At 42.6% G+C, this 21,152-nt stretch overlaps 1 protein-coding gene and 1 non-coding gene across 8 annotated transcripts in view; both read left to right on the forward strand.

Moving 5' to 3' along the window:
- The window catches only part of ACACA (acetyl-CoA carboxylase alpha), a 318,090-nt gene that overhangs the window by 263,528 nt on the left and 33,410 nt on the right, over positions 1-21,152 (forward strand). For all 7 annotated transcript variants that reach the window (XM_075561440.1, XM_075561439.1, XM_075561438.1 and 4 more), the window contains 5 exons: positions 7,970-8,113; positions 11,372-11,492; positions 13,831-13,927; positions 16,658-16,754; positions 17,687-17,822. In XM_075561440.1, the coding sequence (XP_075417555.1) occupies positions 7,970-8,113; positions 11,372-11,492; positions 13,831-13,927; positions 16,658-16,754; positions 17,687-17,822 (595 nt within the window). The remainder of the gene's footprint in view (positions 1-7,969; positions 8,114-11,371; positions 11,493-13,830; positions 13,928-16,657; positions 16,755-17,686; positions 17,823-21,152) is intronic.
- LOC142460364 (U6 spliceosomal RNA) lies at positions 19,294-19,400 on the forward strand. The gene has a single exon (XR_012786578.1). It is a non-coding gene; the product is annotated as a U6 spliceosomal RNA (small nuclear RNA).

Consider the following 21,152-nt stretch of genomic DNA (forward strand, 5'->3'; position numbering starts at 1 on the left):
CAACCAAAAAAACAGATCATGTTTACAATGGGGAAAACTGAGAATAATAAGAATGACCACTTTAAGAAACTTGCCCCATCAGCACCAAGGAGTACCAGAAGAAAGAGTGTCAAAGTTGATTGTGGCGATGGTTGCACAGCCCTTCTGAGTGTGAGGAGGCTGTCCCCGTAAAGCCTGTAAACGCCTCAGAAACCCTGTAGAGCGCATGTCACCAGGAGTCAGAATTGATGCCGTGAATTTGGTCTTGTTTCCTTTTCTTGTTTTTTTTAATCATTTTATTATGGGCTCACACAACTCTTAGCACATTTGTACATTCATTGCCCTCATCATTCTCTCCTCATCATTTGCTCTCCACTTAAGCCCTTGGCATCAGCTCCTCATTTTTTCCCCGCCCTCCCTGCTCCCCCTTCCCTTATGAACCCTTAATAATTTATAAATTATTTTGTCATATCTTGCACTGTCCAACGTCTCCCTTCACCCACTTTTCTGTTGCCTGTACCCCCAGGGAGGAGGTTATATGTACAAACTTGTAATCGGTTCCCCCTCCCTTGGTCTTGTTTTCTCATCACCAAAGAAGGTGGTAAATAAGTACATTAAAATGCTCAATATCATTAATTATTGAAGAAATGCAAAGTCAGTACAGTCATAAAAAAAACACAACCCAATTGCTATCAAGTCAGCTTTAGCTTATGACCCTATAAACGTGAGGGTAGAGCTAGGCTTCAGAGGGTTTCAATGGATGTTTACTGGAAGTACATCTTCAAGACTTCCTTTCTTAATTAATTAATTTGAAATCATTTTATTGGGGGCTTATACAACTCTTATCACAATCCATACATATATCAATTGTGTAAAGCACATTTGTACACTCGTTGCCTGCATCATTTTCAAAACATTTGCTCTCCACTTCCAAGACTCTTTTCAAAGTATCTCTGGGGGGACTAGAACCTCTAACCTTTTGGTTAGTGCTGTTAACCATTTGCAGCATGCAGGAACTTCAAAACCACATTCCAAAACCTCACTGTCACTGAGTCAATTCTGATGCATAGGGTCACCATGAGTCATGAGCCGAAGCTATATTAGTTGCAACAAAAATAAAATTTTTAAATGTTTGTTTTAAACAGGCAGTAGTACCAAGTGGTGTCAAGGATACAGAACACCTTGAACTCGCCTGCATTGCCAGTAGAATACAAAATGGTACAACATCTCTGGAAAAGTTTAGCAACTTAAAAAAAAAAGTTATATACACATTAACCATCAACCTAACCAATCCACTTTTAAGTACTTACCCAAGAGAAAGGCAAATATATGCTCCCTTTCCCCCCACCCTACCAAAAAATAAATAAAACCTCTCTATATAAATGTCTGTAGCAGCTTTTTGTTTTGTTTTTGTTGAGGTTCCCTGGTGACATAGTAGTTCGAAGTTAGGCCTGCTAGCCACAAGGTCACCAGGTGTTCCAAGGGAGAAAGACCAGACTCTCTACTCCGGTAAACAGTCTCTAGACCCCATAGGGGCACTTCTACTCTGACTTCAAGAGTTGCTATGAGTCAGTATTGACTCAGTGACAGTGAATTGGTTTATAACAGCTTTAGTCATAATTACCCCAAACTGGGAAAACTCAAATGTTCACTAGCAGGCAAATGGATGAACAGATTGTGGTTCCTCTACAAGATGGAATACTACTCAGCAGTAAAAAGGAGCTGATAGCTATAGCAGCATGGATGAGTCTCAGATGTGTTGCACTAACTGAAAGAAACTAGGTCTAGAAAACTACATACTGTGTGTGATTGCATTTATGTAAAATTCTAGAAAAAGTAAAACTGCCAAGACAGAAATAGTTCAATGGTTGCTAAGAGTGTGAGGGAGGCACAGTTTTTTAAAGACGCATGGGGCGGGCATCAAAAACCCAGAACAAAAAAAATCATATCGATGTGAATTGAGGGGAAGGGTGGAGTGGAGACCCAAAGCCCATCTGTAGGCAACTGGATATCCCCTTACAGAAGGGTCGCTGGTAGGAGAAGAGCCAGTCGGTGTGATGTAGCACTGATGAAACATACAACTTTCCTCTAGTTCCTAAATGCTTCCTCCTTCCCCACTATCATGATCCCAATTCTACCTTACAAATCCAGCTAGACCAGAGCATGTACACAGGTACAGATAAGAGCTGGAAACACAGGGAATCCAGGACCAATAATGAGAGTAGTGATACCAGGAGGGTAGGGGGGAAGGTGGGGGAGAAAGGGGGACCCAATGATCTACATATAACCCTCTCCCAGGGGGATGGACCACAGAAAAGTGGGTGAAGGGAGACAACGATTGGTGTAAGACGTGGAAAAAAATATATATGTTATATATAAATTATCAAGGGCTTCATGAGGGAGGGTGGGGAAAAATGAGCTCAAGAAGAAAGCAAATGTTTTGAGAATGATGGTGGCAACAAATGCACACATGAGCTTGACACGATGGATGGAGGGATTTTTATAAGAGCCGTATGAGCCCCCAATAAAATGATGTAAAGATAAATAAAAATAAAGATGCATGTGGAACTATATTGTGTGTTTATAACTGTATTTTTAGAAATATTTTGAGGAAATGTTCTATGTCATGATTCCAGTGGTTGTTTGCATTTATCAAAATTCATGAATTATGTACCTAGAAGCAGAGAATTTCTAGGTGAAGTATACTTGAGTAAATGTGACTTTTAAAAATTCCTTATTTGGAGGTCTTTTGTTGTCCATGTTCTCAAGGCCCTAGCAAACAGTGTGATGGTGGTAGCAGTCAGCTTTCTTGCAGGAAGAAAGCCAAGACACTTCCTTTTGCATGATCACATGGCTCTCCTCTACTCCTTTACATTAAAAATCAATCTCTGTGCCTCTTCTCTTAATCCCCGCTGCTCCCCCATTTCTCCTTGGTCTTGGAGAGCCCAGCCCTCAGTAAGCAGAAGTCTTCCCGTGTTGCCTAAGGGCTGTCTCCATCTCTTTGTGGCTGAATGTCTTTTCTTTTCTCCCACTGATCGCACAGTCCCTTCCCCCGTGTTGTCCTTCAGCAAACACGATCGCCTTAATTTTGCTCTTTATAGAGAGATTTTTGGTCTTGCAGTGGATGGTCTTAAATCCATCTGTAGCTCAAGTCAGGATTTTTCCCCTCTGCCGGCAGTCGGTTGCTAAGCACGTTCTTTACCCCCAGCCTAGTTTACCAGCTGCTAACCATGCTCTCGTTTCTTAAGAATAGGAGTGGCAATATGGACATGGACCAAAAAAGTTGTAATTCTGTGGCTGTGTGTTATAAGACTGTATTTTGGAACCCCCAAATATTCTTGTTCACATAAGCATGGGTGTTGTCTCCCTAGAGAGTTAATTTCATTCACCCTTGGATAAATTCCTGGAGAAACATTAACACAGTAATATGTGCTGCACCACTTAAAATTGTTAATTGGAGATTGAATTACTTGTCAGCTTTTAAAAATGTAGTCCTCTCAGGTCAGGGAGGAGGTTGTTAGCAGTGTAGTGTGGATGAGCTATTGCATTTTTTTTCTCTCTCTTTACTCTTCTCCCCCTCCCTTTCCTGCCACCGCATCTTTTGTTCCGTTCTTACTGTTTCATTCCACTCCATTTTTCGAGTAGCTATTCTTGTCTTGGCCGTCTCCTTATCAATAATCTGGCGAACTCAGCAGTGGTTTGATACTTCGAATTCTAGTGATGACACCTGCTCAGGAAAGTTACAAAACCCTCCTCAGACCCTTTGGAGAATGGAAAGATCCTAATAAGGACTGCTGAGAGAACTTAGATTTGTGTAGCCTCATTCTTGGTTGCTGGAGGGATTTTACACTCTCTACTTCTTTGACAGAAGATGCTCTGCCCACCAAAAACTGTTTAAAGGGGAAAAGATTGGAAAGGATCCAGCAGGCAGGGCGGGGATGGGGTGGGGTGGCCGATTTCATTTGTTCATCTATCCATATGCATCCTTATTTTTCACATCTTCAGCACATGATTGCAAATACTCGCTCACAGTGTATGAGCCCCAGCATAATGTGTGTATCAGGACAAAAGCAATTTTTTTTAAAATTGAGCTACATAAGTTGCCTCTTTGAAACTTGGAAATTGCCACACTTGTGCTGACAAATATTCTGACAAGTAAATACTACACTCATTCAGTATTACATAGTGATTTCATTTGCACAAAACCTCACAATGCCCTGCCACTTCAGTCAAACGTCTGGAGCACCAGGGAAAGGAAGAACGTGTTTATCTTGATCTCCAAAACGGGATTTAAGGGAGAGCGCAGGCGGTATATTAGCCTGTTTTCATTGCCTGTCAGCTGTGGTAAACCTGAGCTGTCTGCAGTGTCTCTAGATAAGCAGCCACAGGAGCAGAGACCTTAGCACGCATGTAAGACTGTTTTCATTTGTGCTTCTTATGTATCTCAAAAATTCTAAAGGCGAGGCACCATATCTGGGGGGGCAGCCTTTTAACAATTGTGTCTTTGCTAATCACTGGCTTTTATGTTTTGCCCCTTAATTCTCAGGTTTGCCACCGGCAATGAAGGAAGTACTGGATGAGGCTTAAGTTTCTATTGAGAGCGGATGATGATCCCTTTGCTCTCGGATTCAGCCAGTCTTCCCTTCTGGTGGTGTGGGCACTGTGCAAGCAACCCTAAGATAGTGTCGTTGTCTAGTATTTCCTGGAATTGATTTTCCACTGAGGATTGGAGGGCCACGGGGGGGAGGGGGGGGGCTCAGCAGCGTCATCTCCGTTTGCATGACTCCCGTATTTAGAAGGTTACTGAGGCTTCTTCTGCAAATACATACATGTGTATGACATGCCGTAGGAAATGCAAGAGGAACAGCTTGACTAATACAGAAATACTAATGTCCAACTTTAACAGACTGAGTGGCCTGTGCCTTCTTCCTGAAAATGACCATGCCGATGAACTGTGATGAAGAAGGTTGGTAGGGCAACGTGCTAAGGAGTGAAGCAGTGGTTCTGTGTATGAAGGAGCTTTTCCTTCCTAGATGCTGCTCAGGGTCAGTTTAACTCCTCCAGCATGCTCATTTCAGAGTTCAACAGAATGCATTTTGTCCCAGCCCAGATTCTGCTTCCGTGGTTGGCGCTTTTGTGGTGAAGTATTCTAAAATCATTAAAACCACTTGAGTCAGCAACGACCCCTATAAATCAGCAGCTATTGTGGCGCCCTCATTGTGCTGGTGCTTGCTCCAAACGTAGTCATTTAAGATGAACCGGAGGTACTGGCTCTCTCTTCACCGACTGTAAGTGGTTATGACGGTTAGCATTTGTTTGTGGTCATCTGTTCTCCTGGACCAAAGAACGCTATTCAGAGAGAGCTATTTGGATACTTTGTGGACCTATCCTATAATTTTTCTCTCTAACTTCCAAATCAAGTGCATCTTAACACATCACACCTTTTTAGCCCAGACTCAATGCTCTTGGTTGACATAGGCCCTGGTTAAATGTCTTTTGAACTGAGAAAAGAAAAGTGGACATGTTGCTGCCATTTCAGAACAATGCCCAAGTGTCAGAAGCCACATGCTAGCATGTAAGGAGGAAGACAGTGATGTTGTTGAACTCTTGCTCCTTCAGAGCCTGTCTCCCATTAGTTTGCTGAAATATGGGGTGGGTGGCCAATTGGTATAGGGAGCCTGGCTCTGGGTGCTGACTCTCTCCTTCCAGTGAGGCTGGTTTTGTAATGCCAAGCTGCTCTTGGTCTGCGTGTGCCCCCTCCCCCCCCCTTACCGTCTCTGAGATTGTCCTTCGTTGGTGCATGACTGATTTTGGAATCTGTAAGCTCCTAAACAGCTGGATAAGCTCTAGAGAGACGTTTTCTAGGAAAGAAGATGGAGCTCTGAGTAGAGAATGGCCCTACCTCGCTCTTGGCAGTCGGGAGTACGTGGCTCTTGACACAGATTGTGAATATTAGATATTCAGGGTCAGCGCTGTCTCCTTTTTATACCTTTTCCCCCTTTCCAGTTTTATTTTAATAATTAAAAATTCTGCTGATCACACTGGATGACTTCTAGTAGAGAGGTATTCTGTCCCAGAAGGACCAGTTGTGGGCCATCGGGTTTATGATGCCCATAAAACCAGAGCCAGATCAGAGCCTGGCTGCCTGGAGCGACCAGGTTTCTGCCTCCATCAGGGGCCCGCATCAACTGACGGTTTAGATATTTGTTTTGCTTTTGTTTTTTGTTCTGTTTTGTGATGCATGTGTGAGTGTGAATGTGTGCGTACACTTAAAGATATAAATGAAACAGGTATGTAATGCCTTCTGCCTGTTAGAAAGTCTAAAGCCATAAAAATAACAAACGGTGTGTATTTGCTAGAATGTCAAAGTTATGAGTTTATTTTGTAATGATGTGCTCCTGCCTTCATGAGGTAAACTGGCCGTGGCGGAGGTGTTATTAGTAATATGGACTCAGTGGAGCAGAAAGCCGAGTGACCGAGAGATCAGTGTATCAGTCAGGGAGAGGGCAAATGGAAAGAGACAGCAGGAGAATGAGAAAAGAGCCGCAGTGCCCGGGCTGAGATTAAAGACAGGCTGGGAGGAGGATGGGAGCCCAGTGGTCAGATATGGTCTCCCCTGTTCCCAGGGCTCCTTCAAGAGGAGCTGCAAGCATGTGGCTCGGCCTGGGCTGCTTGTGAAGGCTTGTACCCTGCACTTCCTTATCAAGGAAAGCAATGATCTAAAAGCAGTTTCGCCTTCCGTATTCCTTTCAGAAAAGTGTCCTAGCGAGGAACCAGGGGCTATTACTTTGGTCATGAACTTTCTCTGCCTTTGAATATCAGGGATGGCTGACCCACTCAGACTGCAGGGGAGCCTCTCAAGGCATCTAACAAAAGGGGGCAAAGTCATAGTATATAGGTCAAATTTACTCATCTCTAATTTATTAGGTTCTCTCCAGAGCCTGGAAATAAATAAAAGTTAGGAAGAGAAAGAAATGTCATGGGTTTTTTTGTTTAGAGGTTTTTGGTTTTAAAGGAGGAGGAGGGGAGAGGGAAAAGAAAAGGTGAAGCACAGTGAAAGCTCTGCGACTATTTAGAGCTCTCCAGGGCTACCCTAGATGACTGGCAATTACTACACACTCAGCAGTTTGCAGTAGTCAGTGATCAGGCTGCCTGGCTTCCATCTGCTGGGTCAGAAAACCTCCCTCCCTGAAAGAAATTATTAACCGATCTTCAAGGGGAAAAGAAACCCTACAATTTCCCAAGTCCAAGAATATTCTCTTTTTTTCTTTAAAGGAAACTTTGTAGTTTCCAACTGCAGGTGCTTTTCAGCCTTTACAAGGGTTAAACTCCTGCATGGATACACAAGGGATTGAGTTCCGGAATTCTCTCAAGCCTTGAGAGAAAAGGAGGGAGGAGGGGGAAGTGGGCTTGAGTATAAATCACAGCCGTGCACCCAGCACACAAAGAAGACTCCAGGAGTTGCTTTGGGGTTTTACCACCTTTAGGGTCTGTGTATGGGGACCCGCTTTTAAAAATCAAATTTAGGGGAAGAGGGTAGGGATTTTTCTTTTAAAGATGAAGAATCCAAGCCCCACAACAGTTCTTTAACTGAGACTTGTCACTAAAGACTGCCAAAACGACAGGTTTATTTGGTGTGCGTATGCACAGCAGTTCCGCCAGGCTATCAGATGATAAGGTAACCTTAAGTCTCGGCTCTAACCTTGCTCACCACTGCAGTCTCAGCTGGAATGTGCTGCTGTACTACGGATACTTGAAGCAGCTAGTTTTTAAGTTAAACTGTAGGCAACTGCTGGTTTTTAAGGTAGAGGTGTGTATGCGATTGTTAAATCCTTTTTTGGCTTTCTTTGTAGGATAAAGATCCAGGTAGCTCCTCAAAGCAATCCACAGAGCTGGTATCTCTTATCTTGTTGGAGAAAAGAGCCTATGTGAGTGAGACTTAGGAAAGACTTGTAGAGACAAATGTCGTTTCTTTTGATCATTTCCTTAGGTCCTTGGGCGAGAAGTATACAGTTCCAATAACCAGCTTGGTGGCATCCAGATCATGCACAACAACGGAGTGACCCACAGCACTGTGTGTGATGACTTTGAAGGGGTTTTCACTGTCCTGCATTGGCTGTCTTACATGCCTAAGGTGAGCACTTCCTCTCTGGCCCTGATGTCGCTTTCTCCCCCAGCTCACCGTCTCCATAGTTCAGGTCTCATCTTGATGGAGGATTTTTGTTTTGTTTTTTTTCTCGCTGATTTATCTTATTCTTAAGGCCATCTTTGCCTTCTTTCTTTAAAAAAGCCTTTGGATTTCCATTGGAAATGATATATCCAACAAGAATCTTATAGTCAAAATATATATATGTCAAAAAAAACCTTTTAACTGAATCATATGATCTTGAGTAGACATTTCACAGAAGAGGACATTCAAATGGCCACCAAACACATGAAAAGATGCTCAGTGCCATCAAAGAGCTGCAAATCAAAACCACAATGTGATACCATTTCTTTCCCACTGGGTTGTCTAAGGGGCGGGGGGATACAAAAAATAGAAAATGTTAGCAAGTATGTGGGGAAATTTGAATCGCTCTCCGTTGCTGGTGGGAGTGCAAAATGGTATCGCAATCATCTGTTGTGGGGAACAATGTGGAGGCTCCTCAGAAGAAGCTACAGCTTCTGTGTGGTCCTCACAGCACTTCCGACTCCTCGGGAGGAGTTGTGTGCAATGGAACGAGGACTGCTCAGTCCTGCACCATCCGCACATTGTTTTCTATGTTTGATCCCACTGTTCTAGCCACTGTGTGAATCCATATAGCACAGCAGTTCTCCTAGGCTCATACGCAAAAGACTTGTGCACTATGTTTATTGCAGCACTGTTCACAGGAGCCCCCAAAAAAGGGTGCAAACTGTGGGTGTTGGGTCTGTGCTCAAGTACTCCCTCCATGCAAGAACACTTTGTTCTAATAACCTGCCATTCTGCAATGCTTATCTTCCCTAAAGATCGCTGACATCAGAACGGGTGCATAAGAAAATGTGGTGAAGAAAGCTGATGGTGCTGGCTTTTCAAAGATTTAGTGTCTGTAGTCTTAAAGGATTGAAGTTAAATAAGTGGTCAACTAGCAGGGAAGCAACAGTACCCACATGGAAGAAGCACACCAGTCTGAGTGATCATGAGGTGTCAATGGGATAAGATATCAAGAATCAGAAGACCCCAAACAAAGATATCGATGCAAATGATGGGGGTTGGAGTGGAGACCCAAAGCCCATCTGTAGATAATTGGACATTCCTTCACAGAAGGGTCCCATGGGATAAACGAGATAGACGGTACAGTGTAGCACCGACGAAACACAAAACATTCCTCTAGTTCTTTTAAGACAACCCCCGCACGCCCCACACACACCCCTGACTATCATGACCCTAGACCTACCTTACAAATCCTGCTAGATTGGAGCATGTACACTCGTCCAGATAAGAGCTCTGGACATACAGAATCCAGGACAGAAAAACCCCTCAGGCACAGCAATGGGAATAGCAATACCATGAGGGTAAGGGGAGGCTGGGGAAGAAGGGGGAGATATAGGGAATGGATTACAATGACCAATGTATAATCCCCCCCCTCTGGGGAGGGGGTGGCGAACGACAGTAACGTGGATAAAGGGAGACAGTGGGCAGTATAAGTTATGAAAATAACAATAATTTATAATTTATCAGGGATCCATGAGTGTGGGAGGGTGGGGAAGGGTGGGACACAAGAGCTGATACCAAGGACTCACAAAATATTTTGAAAATGATGGCACCATGTACAAATGTGTTTGATACAATTGATGTATGGATTATTATAAGAGCTGTAAGAGCCTCCAATAAAATGATATGTTAAGATGTGCAAATTATAAAACTATTCATCAATAGATGAATAAACAAAATGTGGTACATATGCATACAATGGAATTCAACAACCAGTAGGAGAAGTGAAGTCTTGATACAGTACTGATGGAGCTTGTAGACATTATATTGAGTGAAATATGCCAATCACAAATGGACAAATATTGTTAGATGACCTCACTTATATAAAAATAGAAGAAAAAGCAAATACATAGATACCAAAGTTTCATGTAGGTTTCAGGGTAACAATGATAGGAAATGCACATTACTTAAGGGTAGGGTTATACAGCTCATTATTGTAATTGCTGTAAATTATATACCTGTAAAAACGTTGAATTGGCAATGTGTGCTAGATATAGGCAGCAGAGGTACAACCAAATACCTCCTGGGATTCACTTCCATGATTTGGAGGTTTAAGGCCACAGTTTCACAAGACATTCCAGTTAATTGGCCTAATAACGTGTGTGGTGCTTCTAGTCTGCTTCCTGCTTTGTTGCGTGGTGCCTGGGGTCTGAAAAGCTTGTAAGCAGCCATAGCAAGCCCAGCAATTAGTGTCTACTTACCAGGAACGATGGAGGATGATGTGTGCCGGATGACAGTGCCTCCACGAAGCCATCAGACCAGAATGGTGCCTGACTACCATTACTGAAATTTTATCAAAGATTCTCTAGAGCCATTTTAATCATTGGGGGGCACGGGGGACTTCAGATTCTCATGGACTGTAGACTTTGTGGTGCCATGGACCACCGGTGAGTGAATCCCTAAAGGTATTGCCTTGAAGTGGTCTTTAAACTTCAAACCAAAAGTACCCCTGAGGTCAACTGAAAACTGAATCGTAGTTTAGCTATGTAGTTAAAAATGTCTACCTTGAGCATTATTACTGTTTTAAGAACTCTCTCTGTGGGATCAGATGGCAACAGTAACCGGGAATATTAAAGAGTAATTTAGAGCAGCCAGTTCGTTGATGAGGGAGAGACCACCCAGAAAAGGAGGTGAGCGTGGTTGCAAACTCAGAAATTGAACCAGTGTCCTATTTAAAAGCCGTCGGTGCTTTGTTGTGCATGTTCTCAGCATCAGCTGCAAAATAAGATGCAGACTGGGGGAAATGCCCATGGATTTCCTTGATTGGGCCCTTGGGCCTGTGCTGACGTCTTCAGCCCCGTGAACTAAATCTCCGTGGCTTATCTGAGCCCAGAGCTCGGCCTCGGAAGGTTTTCTCCCTTTTGCACTAGTCTTGTCTTTCCCCGGGGCGCTTTCCTGAAAACAGGAACTCAATGAAATCAGGAGCCAGAATGTATCACTTTGTGCCAAGCTCCTAAATGAGAATAGAGACCTAAACATTTTCCTCAGGGCTTAGCAAACTAATGGGTCAGGTCTAGGGGATCACTGGGGACCTACTGCCTATCATTCCACACGTGATGTCTCCTTACTTTGTCACGAACCGTGGATGCTGAGTTGTAGTTCTTAGTAGGACTGCTGTTCACTGATTGCTGTGTTCTTTCCTTCCCAACCTCCTTTTAGAATGTGTACAGCTCCGTTCCTATCCTGAGCTCCAAGGACCCTATAGATAGAATCATCGAATTTGTTCCCACAAAGGCCCCATACGATCCTCGATGGATGCTAGCAGGCCGTCCTCACCCAAGTATGTATATTTTGAGGTGCTTGTGGTACCCTGAACCGCAAACCTGTAGTGTTTTTGACGATTGCTATCTACTTTCTACACAAAAGCATGTGACAAAGAAGAGAGAATTGCTAAGTACCTAGAAATGGGAAAACACTGAGAAATAGCTCTCTGAAGAAAGGGGTGAAAAAAAATCCATCACTGCAAATGAAAAAAATAAATGATAGTAAGATTTACAAAGTGGCCATTGAGTCATAAGCAGTCCAGTCTCACACGTCCCTGTTTATTCTTACTAAAGGACTTACCATTCAACTTCAGTGGGTTCAAAGACTTTTAACACCATTCAGGATAAGTCATGAAACTGTAAAATTGTAGGACTGGAATCTTGGACCATATAGCTCTGTGTAAGCAAGTAAAGACTAGCAAAAGCTCTCTGGCAGCTTTACATGTCGAGTATGAGTAAACCCTCTTAACAAGCTTCATTTTTACCTATTGTTATTTATAAAAAGCTAAATCATTTTTCTTAAATGATCAGAAAAATGACCAGAGTAATCTCCCACCCTCTTGTGGTTGGCGCATGATTACAACAGAAACTAGTCGTGGATATCTGGCAGACTTAAACTCTAGGACTTCTGGAAGTAAAGTGGGTCTCTTCCCTTTTATAATTCCATGGGTGTTCTGGAAAATATGGAGAGCCATGCTAGCTGACTTCTAAATCCTGTGTCGGAAATGAGTGTGGCCTATAGTTGGCCATATTGTAGTGGAGACCAACTTCAGAAGCCAGGAGACCCTGTCGCCACCCATCCCGACTCCCCCAAGAGGCATGAAGATTTTTAAAGGACACATGTTCCCATTTTGAAGTAAATTCTATGGTCCCAGCTCATTGTTATCGAAGTAAGAATCATAGGATGATTTGGGCATGTACATTTTCAGTATTTTGACGGATGTAGAGGTTTGCTGCACAATCTTCTTCACAATCAGGGCCCTTCTGTCAGAGGGTCAACAGCTTGTGTAGGTGGGCATTATCATGACCATTTCGAATGAAAACCACAAAAGAACATGAAATTTGTGATAAACTAAGTTTTCTGTTTTTTGAATAATATTTTTTCATTGACTCACAAGTAATTCATCCTGCTGTCTGTGTGCAGCTCACACTGGCTCCCAAATCGAGTGACTTCAGATTTTAATTTAGTGGGAGCGTTAAGGAAAGCAGATGATTCCCTGTGATAAGTTAAAGCAGATATCTTGTAGGTGAAAAGTTAAAGTCATTTATTAGAGGGAGATAGTGCTGTGATATTCTTCAAACTGACGCCCAACACGAGACCAGAATCTAAACGATCGGCTTTGGGCTCGCGATAGAGGGATAAGTTTGAAATGGATGATCACATCTTACACTGGGGCCATAGAGGCAAGGAATGTAGAACACAGTAATTACAAGTTTAGTCTTGATAAAACACTCTTCATCCTGTTTAAGTCAGCAGAGGTTAGCTTGCTCGCATCTCCACTTTTAATTGGTTTTAGGCTTGGGTTTTTAGGGGGTGGAGGGCCTTGTTCAAATTAGAGGAATCACTGAGAGGCTGTGAGCTAAGAGGGCAAGCTGGGAAGCAGTTATTTGCAGAAGCTTTTATGGGGCCGTGAGCCGATACAGATACCTGTGGAACAAAAGTTCTTCTTAAGCAAAGATGCTGAAAGTTTCGTGTCTTCATGAAGGAAATTGTTTGTGTAAGGGAGCTTAATGCAATTACGTGTGTATATCTTTACCATTTTATTTTCTTCTGTCAAGCGTATGTAGAAAAATCCTCCTTTGTCAGCTGTAAGTGGACACAGCCTGTTGCGTTCCAGCTGAGAAACTGACTCCCTTTTCTCTTCCCCAAATTTGGATCCTTATCTGATCATTAATCTTTGGCTGTGTCCATCTTTCCACTGAAAGAAAATCAGTAGAATCAAACAGGAAATTGAAAGCTACGTTTTAAAATAGAAATAAGCATTTTGAAAACATCTTTAATGACTTGGATGCCTTTTGACAAATGTTTGCAGTGTCTTGGGAAAAAAAGAGTTATTTATTTAAAAGCATGCAAACTCCCCCTCTGGTAGCTGAACCCCATCGTTTAACAATAAATGATGCTTTTGCTGATAAATGATTCTTGTGATGCAGACTAGCAAATGAAATAGGAGATGCTGTCTGAAGGCAGAGGAACAACCATTCAGCTGCCTAATGCTTCCATCTATTATAATATGGTTACTAAACAACAAACCTCCAAAGTAACTCCCCAAATCCAACCTTAAATTTGTCAGTTCCAGTGTGTTTTCAATTGATTGACTGTCTTCACCCTTCCTTTGTGTTCTTTTCCATCTTTAGCCCAAAAAGGCCAGTGGTTGAGTGGATTTTTTGACTATGGATCCTTCTCAGAGATTATGCAGCCCTGGGCCCAGACTGTGGTGGTTGGCAGAGCCAGGTAAGACCCTTTCACTTTGGGAAACTTTTTCTTCCCAACTGAAAATAAGAAAGGCAAGGGCCATTGCACATGGGCTCGTATCCGCAATGCTCTCTTGATCTTTACACTGTCCAGTGCTACTGGATTATGGTCCAGCCACGTTATACTAGGGCACTAATTCCCAGTAACCATTTGGTGATATGTTTATTCTACAGGCTAATTTTGACATTTTCTGTTTGTAACTCTGGAAGAAAAGCTTGTTTTTGGAGCTCTAAGTTCCAACTACAATAGTTATAGATCACCAATAACACCTCTCCTCCAGAGAGCATTTTCTTTGTGGAACAGGTGACAAATGCATCCCCAGACTCATGCTTTTCTTTGTAACCCGAGAGTAGTCCCTTCATTGGCATCAAGATTACTTAAGTGACAAATGCACTATATTGGCTTATAATCAGATTTTAATTTCATGCCCACCCCCACCCCTACATCAAAAAAAAATTTTTTACCTGAAAGAAGAGTGTTTAAATAAGGACTTTGAAGTAGGTTGCTGGGACACCCATATTTTTCAAGTGGGAAATTGAAGCTTCTATTAAATTTTAATACCCACTCTAAGAAGTGCTGCACTCAACAGCAGGCTCTGCACGGAATAATCTGTAGCACTTGCCATAACGAGCACCTGCCAAGGCTGATCTTAATCTAGTTCTGCCTGCAGAGACATGCTGCCCTAGGGCCCTGCATCTGGAGCTCACCTTCCTCTCGGGGACAATCAGTTTTCCTTATCTTGGTGAAAAGTGGCACCTGCTCAAGATTCTCAAATATGCCACATTGGGTTGAGATTTAGATTCTAGCCTTGGAAATAATTCTAGGCTTGTGGTTCTCTCGGTACAGCAGGTCAGCACGCCTCATGCTGCCCGTGACAAGGTGCCATCTGATGGCAAATCCCACAGACAGGAGCTTCCACTGTGACTCTGAATGAAGTCAGGCCTGGATACAGTTTAGAATGAGACTCATAGGGACTAGCTTTCCCCTATTTTTTTCAGATCTCAGGTCTTCTACATCACCATGGGCTTCTGGGCCCAATAAGGGTAACATTTTGCGCCTGGTAAAATGTATACATAAGGCAGGACGGATGCAGTGAGGACAAGAGAGTGCTTTACTACCCAGGACCTCTCATTTATTCTAAAGGATCTTCATATCACATCATCAATACAAACTTTTTTGAGAATTTGTTTCTTATATATTCTACTTGGGTTGCCTTGTCTACAGAAAACAATGACAGATTTTAAACCTCAGAAAGCCAGATCTTTGCTACTTTCTTTAAGATCTTCCCATAAGAAACAAGGGAATGATGCTTTAAGATGGGAAGAATAGGGATTATGCAACAAACAACATTAGGCTGCTCTGCCATGATTGATCGGGACACTCACTCTGGGCTCTTCATTTCTTTCCATCTGATGAGTAGTTCTGCACTTTTTACTCCAGACACACACATGCTCACAAGGATATCAGACACAAATGGAGCTAGCTTCCTTCAGGTGCAGTGGCATTTCGAAAAATAAATATAAACGTATTCTTCTGGGATTGTTACTGTAAGTGCTGCCAAAACTCATCTTTGGTATGTATGTTTGGAATATGTGTGCTATTGGCTGTAAATTGTCTTTTATTATTCCATGGCACCTTGTCCAGGGACATACTATAAAACAAGATGTAGCATCTTCATGTGCTAGCCTGATAAAATTTATATGAAGTATAATAGAAAACAGAAGTTGTTCTGAGCTGTTTTCAAGTTCAATAAATAACTGTAATACTCGGATAAAGATGTTCTTTATTAGGTCACATGGGCCCTAATATATAAGTTATAAGTTACCGATTTAGGGTGGCTTTTGCAATTACAAGTTTCCAGTTGGATTGTTAATCATTGTGAACAGAAATATTTCTAAACCCTCCTGAGTCCCTCCTGCTCGTTGTCTAGTTGTCTAGAGGGCTCTTGATTCTGATTCAGTGCAGGCAAGTGACAAGGGGGTGGGTGGTCCCCACTCCAGCTCTTCCCTTGTCAAGTCTCTTGTGATGACAAGAATACATTTCCAGTAGCAAATGTATCAACCAAAGATCATCCTTCATGGAAAAGTTTGTTATGGAGATGCAATGTGAAATCAGAATATAACACATCCCAGTCATAACCCTAAGGAATGAGGCTGAAAAAGTTAAGACTGAATCACATTTTCAACTAGGAGCTCTGCCTATAGCTTGCAGCTTGCTCTCTCCTTCTCTCTCTCCTTTGCTTCCATATAACCTCCTTCTCTATGCTTTCTCATATGTCATATCTGAAACCACATTATTAGTGCTCCATGGAAAACCATATCGCTATTCTGAGGTGAAAACTTATTAAGGCCGTTACTGAACAAGTCCAAGTTCTTGCTACCTTTCCAGAGCATTTTTCTCCTCCAGCAAAGAGATGCTTCAGAGTGAACTGAGAAATTTCCTTTGGCAACCAAAATGAGGAGTGTGTGCACTAGGCTGCTGAGTTTAATCGATAATCCTGTGGGGGAGCATTTTAGAATGGAATCGAGTCTAAGAGTGGTTTCCCACAGTTTTTAGAGAGTACCAAATCCAGAGACTCCCACATTTAACCCCTTTCCTTCCATATTTGTTTCTAATTTCTTCTCCTAATGTTTTCATGAAGAATTGGAAAGTAAGTGATTGGCTGTGATGTTGACATACATTGGGTTCTCGTGCCTCATTTTTCATCAGGCTAGGAGGAATACCTGTGGGAGTAGTTGCCGTAGAAACCCGAACAGTGGAGCTAAGTATCCCAGCAGATCCTGCAAACCTGGATTCTGAAGCCAAGGTAGGTCACTTGGGGTGCACCGTGCACCTGTGCTTGAAGTGATTTCCCTTTTTCAGGGCCTGTGGGTAGACTGGGAGCATTGCAAACCAACAGTTTTTAAGGGAAGGGCAGTCAGCAACCATGAATGACTTCAGAGCATCCTGTGTTCCCTTTTAAGATGACACACATGGTCGCCATGAGCCAGAGCAGCAACTTTATATTTTAAAGATGGATTACAAGCTAAATTTTGTGGGTTAAAAAGAAGTTTTAAGAAGCATCTAGCAGAAGCTGGACAATAGTCTCCTCCTCTTCAGGAGGTGGTTTTATAGAAAGATAGGTGAGGCCAAGGGCTTTTAGGATGTAGATTGTGTGAGCATGTACATGGAAGAGCCACACCTGTAGCGGATAATGAAGTCAGTCTTAAGTCCCAGTGCTGGCCGTGGTCCATTCTTTAAAGGATAGGTTAGCGCAAGTGTAGGGTTGAGAGAGGACTGGAGAGGTAATTCAGCATTATTAGACCAACTGTCTGTTGGTTAATGACAGTAGAAAAACTGTCCGAGACACAGAGGGGAAAAGACTTTGGGGAAAAGCACTTGGTTTGGAGACGACAATTGGCCTGCTTTCAGGTGTAGTGTAATTGAGTTGTTTAGGTGTGTTTGGGAGGACCCTAGAAGGAGGGTTTCTGGGACGGTTAAATTCTTCATTAAGACCAGTAAAAGTCCACCACCACCCCCTTTTTTAAGAGCAGGGCTGTAACCAAAATGTTAAAAACAAGTATTAGATGAGGTCAAAGAGCCAGGATCCCTTTTGTTATTTCAGAAGTGAGCTTCACAAATGACAGGCTTTGTTAGGTGTGGTTTTTAATCTTTAGTCAGTGAAACCTTATTCTTACTGAAGAGATTCGCCCCCAAACTGTGTTGCTCAGTGTGTCTTCCTCTGACTTTCTCCAATAGATAATCCAGCAAGCCGGCCAGGTGTGGTTCCCAGACTCTGCATTTAAGACGTACCAGGCTATCAAAGACTTCAACCGTGAAGGGCTGCCTCTGATGGTCTTTGCCAACTGGCGAGGCTTCTCTGGTGGGATGAAAGGTGACTGACCGCGCTGTTCTGGGCAGGCCTCGCTGACTTCAGAGCACGCTGCAGGAGAGGGTGGAGGAGGCACAGCCGGGCAGAGCCTACGGCGTCCTGACAGCCCATCACCATAGGCTTCTTAGAGAGCTCGGTAGAGGTAGATGGTGCCCCCTCTGAGATTACCTTCTGCGTTGCAACTTGAATGGGAAGATTCAGTATTTTACAGTCCATACAAAATTTCAGAATAATCTGTGTTATCCAAGTTGGCCGGTGTTGTGATGGTACTAGGGAAATGGGATTGTGCTTCTCTCTCTCTTTTCTGGGCATACTATTTGTGGATACTATTCTTTAATGTTCCATAATGACCAAGATAGACACTGAAATTAGCATTTACTAGGAGGAAAGTGAACACAGTCTGTACCAGAGGCTGTTTCAGTGGCAGTTGTTTTATTGTTATCCATCCACAGCCCTGGGCTTGTGGCTGCAGCACATCAAACCATTATTACAAAGGCACTGCCCCGTGCTGTGGGAATTACTTAGCGACTAGGCAGCTAGTGTCACCATTTACTGAGGATTCTCCATGTACAGACTCACTGTGGACAATACAGGGAGAGCCAGAGGAAATGGTCGACCTCTTAAAACAGTGAAACTCTATTTCCAGTGGTCAGGGTCTTGTGGCTTTGCTGAGGCCCAAGGTGTCCTGAGTAGGCAGATGAATGTAAACCCCTCTAGGAAGAACTCAGAATTTTGTAGTAGTAATAGCAAGGTCAGCAGTTCAAAACCACTAGCCACTCTGCAGGAGGAAGATGAGGCTTTCTCTTCTTATAAAGATAAATGTTCTCAAAAATCCATAGGGACAATTCTACTCTGTCTTATAGGGTCAGTATGAGTCAGAATCAACTTGGAATCAATTCAGAGGCAGTGAAGTTAGCATGAGGAATGGAACGGAGGCGTTGGGCAGGGAATTGATCCTGCTGGGGCACATGGAGTGATCAGAGTTCTGAGAGCACATCAGAGGGGCATCATGGAACTCTCAGTCGAGGGTCCAGAAATAGCTTGGAGCAGGAGCCTCGCTAGCCTGGAGGTGGAGGCAGCTCTCCTTTATGAAGAGGTATGGAATGATCACAGAGACTGTGCCGCCAACTTCCCTAACCTGAAACACAGTCAGGTCTCCTTGGCAAAATGGAAAAGACTATTATAGCTATTGTTTGTTTTTTTTCCTTTTCTTTTTAGTTCAAAGGTTTATTTTTGTCCATAATTATCAGAGAGCTGTCACCTTTTACACTTTTCTTGTGGGAGACTTGGTCTGTACATGCAAATTAATGTGCTTTTTTTAAAAACTAGGGTGAATTATCTTTTGACCAGAATAATACATTAATGAAGATACTAAGATAATTTGATTGTTAAACAAGGCAGTCCTCCTCAAATTCACTGAGTCCGTATGTTCAAGGAAACTATGCTGATAACTGCTTCAGAGAAAACAAAAATAGTGCTTGCTTCGGCGGCACATATACTAAAATTGGAACGATACAGAGAAGATTAGCATGGCCCCTGCGCAAGGATGACACGCAAATTCGTGAAGCGTTCCATATTTTTTAAAAAAATAAACAAAAATAAATTGGCAGTAGACATCACCTCAAGGAGTTAAGAAAAATGCCAAACAGAATGATAGAGTCATTGATATAAGAAATATAAAATACCAAGGGATCCAAATGCAGGTGACACTATATAGAAGTTGGTGGACTGGTGGGATCCCTTCCATTCATAGAGATGAGGTACAGTTAGCATCAGATCTCACATGAACCCAAATTCCCTAGCTGTATAATCTGCATGAAGACCTGGGAAGAATATAATGGTGCTATTCTACAGTTGGCAGTCACGGGCATGATTTTAGCAGTTGACCTGTCTGTTTTATCCTAACTGGAATCAAAGTTCAAAATTTCTGATGTGCTGCTTCTGAGAAAAACTATCATTCTGCTTTGTAGTTTTGCCTTAGGTCTAGGTTAGCTGCTAGCCCTATAGCAAGAAGAACAACAATTAAGATTCATTCAGGGCTTTTCACTAGAAACTGTGCTAACCATTTTATATTATCTGCAGTACTTTATCATAGCATTGTAACAAGCACCTCTAAGTAATAGGTTCTCTTTTTATTTGCATTTTACATAAATTGAAGCTTAGCTTAAGTAAAATTCTATTATCGCTCAGCAAACAAACAACAGAGTTGGGACAGGAACCTAGATCTTTCTGACATCCTGTCTTGCTGCTGACTGGTTTTTGGAGCTCCGACAAGAGCACGGTCTACTAGAATATCCCCAGAATAGAGTATCTGGCTTCCTTAGAAATGTACCCTCCGCCTCTCCCTCTGCTTTGGGATTGACGTGGGCTACTGTGATACTTCACGAGCTCTGACATGAGTTATTGGCCTGATAGAGACCTGGACCAGTTCTGTCTTCTGGATTTGGGTGCTGAAGCATACTTAATAAAAACGAGCTTTGGGGAGAGTAGAGACCAGTGGGAAAGTAGGAGGGGGATAGGACAGTGTCTCGTATTTACACACAGGTCAGGATGCTCTCTACATATGATCTCATGTAAAGGGACCTGAGCCGAGAACCTCTTGGCATTCCCCACGTCCCTTGGGGAGATGTTTGCAGTCTTGGTTTCAACACTGGCTGGGGATGATGCAGGGAGGAAAATAAACAATTATGCCATCCCCCAGTGCACACACACACAGCCAGGAGCCGACTGCACCGTGGGTAAAATGACTCCAAAATTGTGTGTAATGGGTAGGAAAAGATTAGAGACAGCTCTTGCTATGCTGAACATTGACATTAGTGGAAGGGGGAAAACTCTTTACTAGTCGGCCTAGGAGGTCTAATTCAAGCAGTAAAAATATAAATAAATAAATAAACGCATGTCAAGATGGTATTGGTGCTTTTTTTCCAATGAGCTCTATCTGGCCGGAAGGCTATTCAGCATAATGCAAAATTAAATTATAAAAACTGGCTGAATATTTAGATGGAAGAGCCATTTGGAAGCAGTTTATTTAGACGAACCGGCAATGACCCACAACAGGGAGACATCAAGCGTGAAATTTACTAGAAATTAGCACCAGGGTCCCAGCCTCAGCATGAATAGCTTGATAGGATGCAAATCCCAGTGATATTAAGCTGGCTCACTGCTGGTGCTACAGGGTCACTCTCAGTTGGCTTTTCATGTTATACTTATTATTTTTTTCCCAGGACAGGTTATAAATAACAATAAAAAATATTTATTGAAAACTTGAACTGGAATGATAGTCTATTTTAAAATATCTTGATTATTTGGATGTTGAAATATGTTGAAATACAT

Source organism: Tenrec ecaudatus, chromosome 10, assembly GCF_050624435.1.
Source record: "Tenrec ecaudatus isolate mTenEca1 chromosome 10, mTenEca1.hap1, whole genome shotgun sequence".
Classification (NCBI taxonomy): Eukaryota; Metazoa; Chordata; class Mammalia; order Afrosoricida; family Tenrecidae; genus Tenrec; species Tenrec ecaudatus.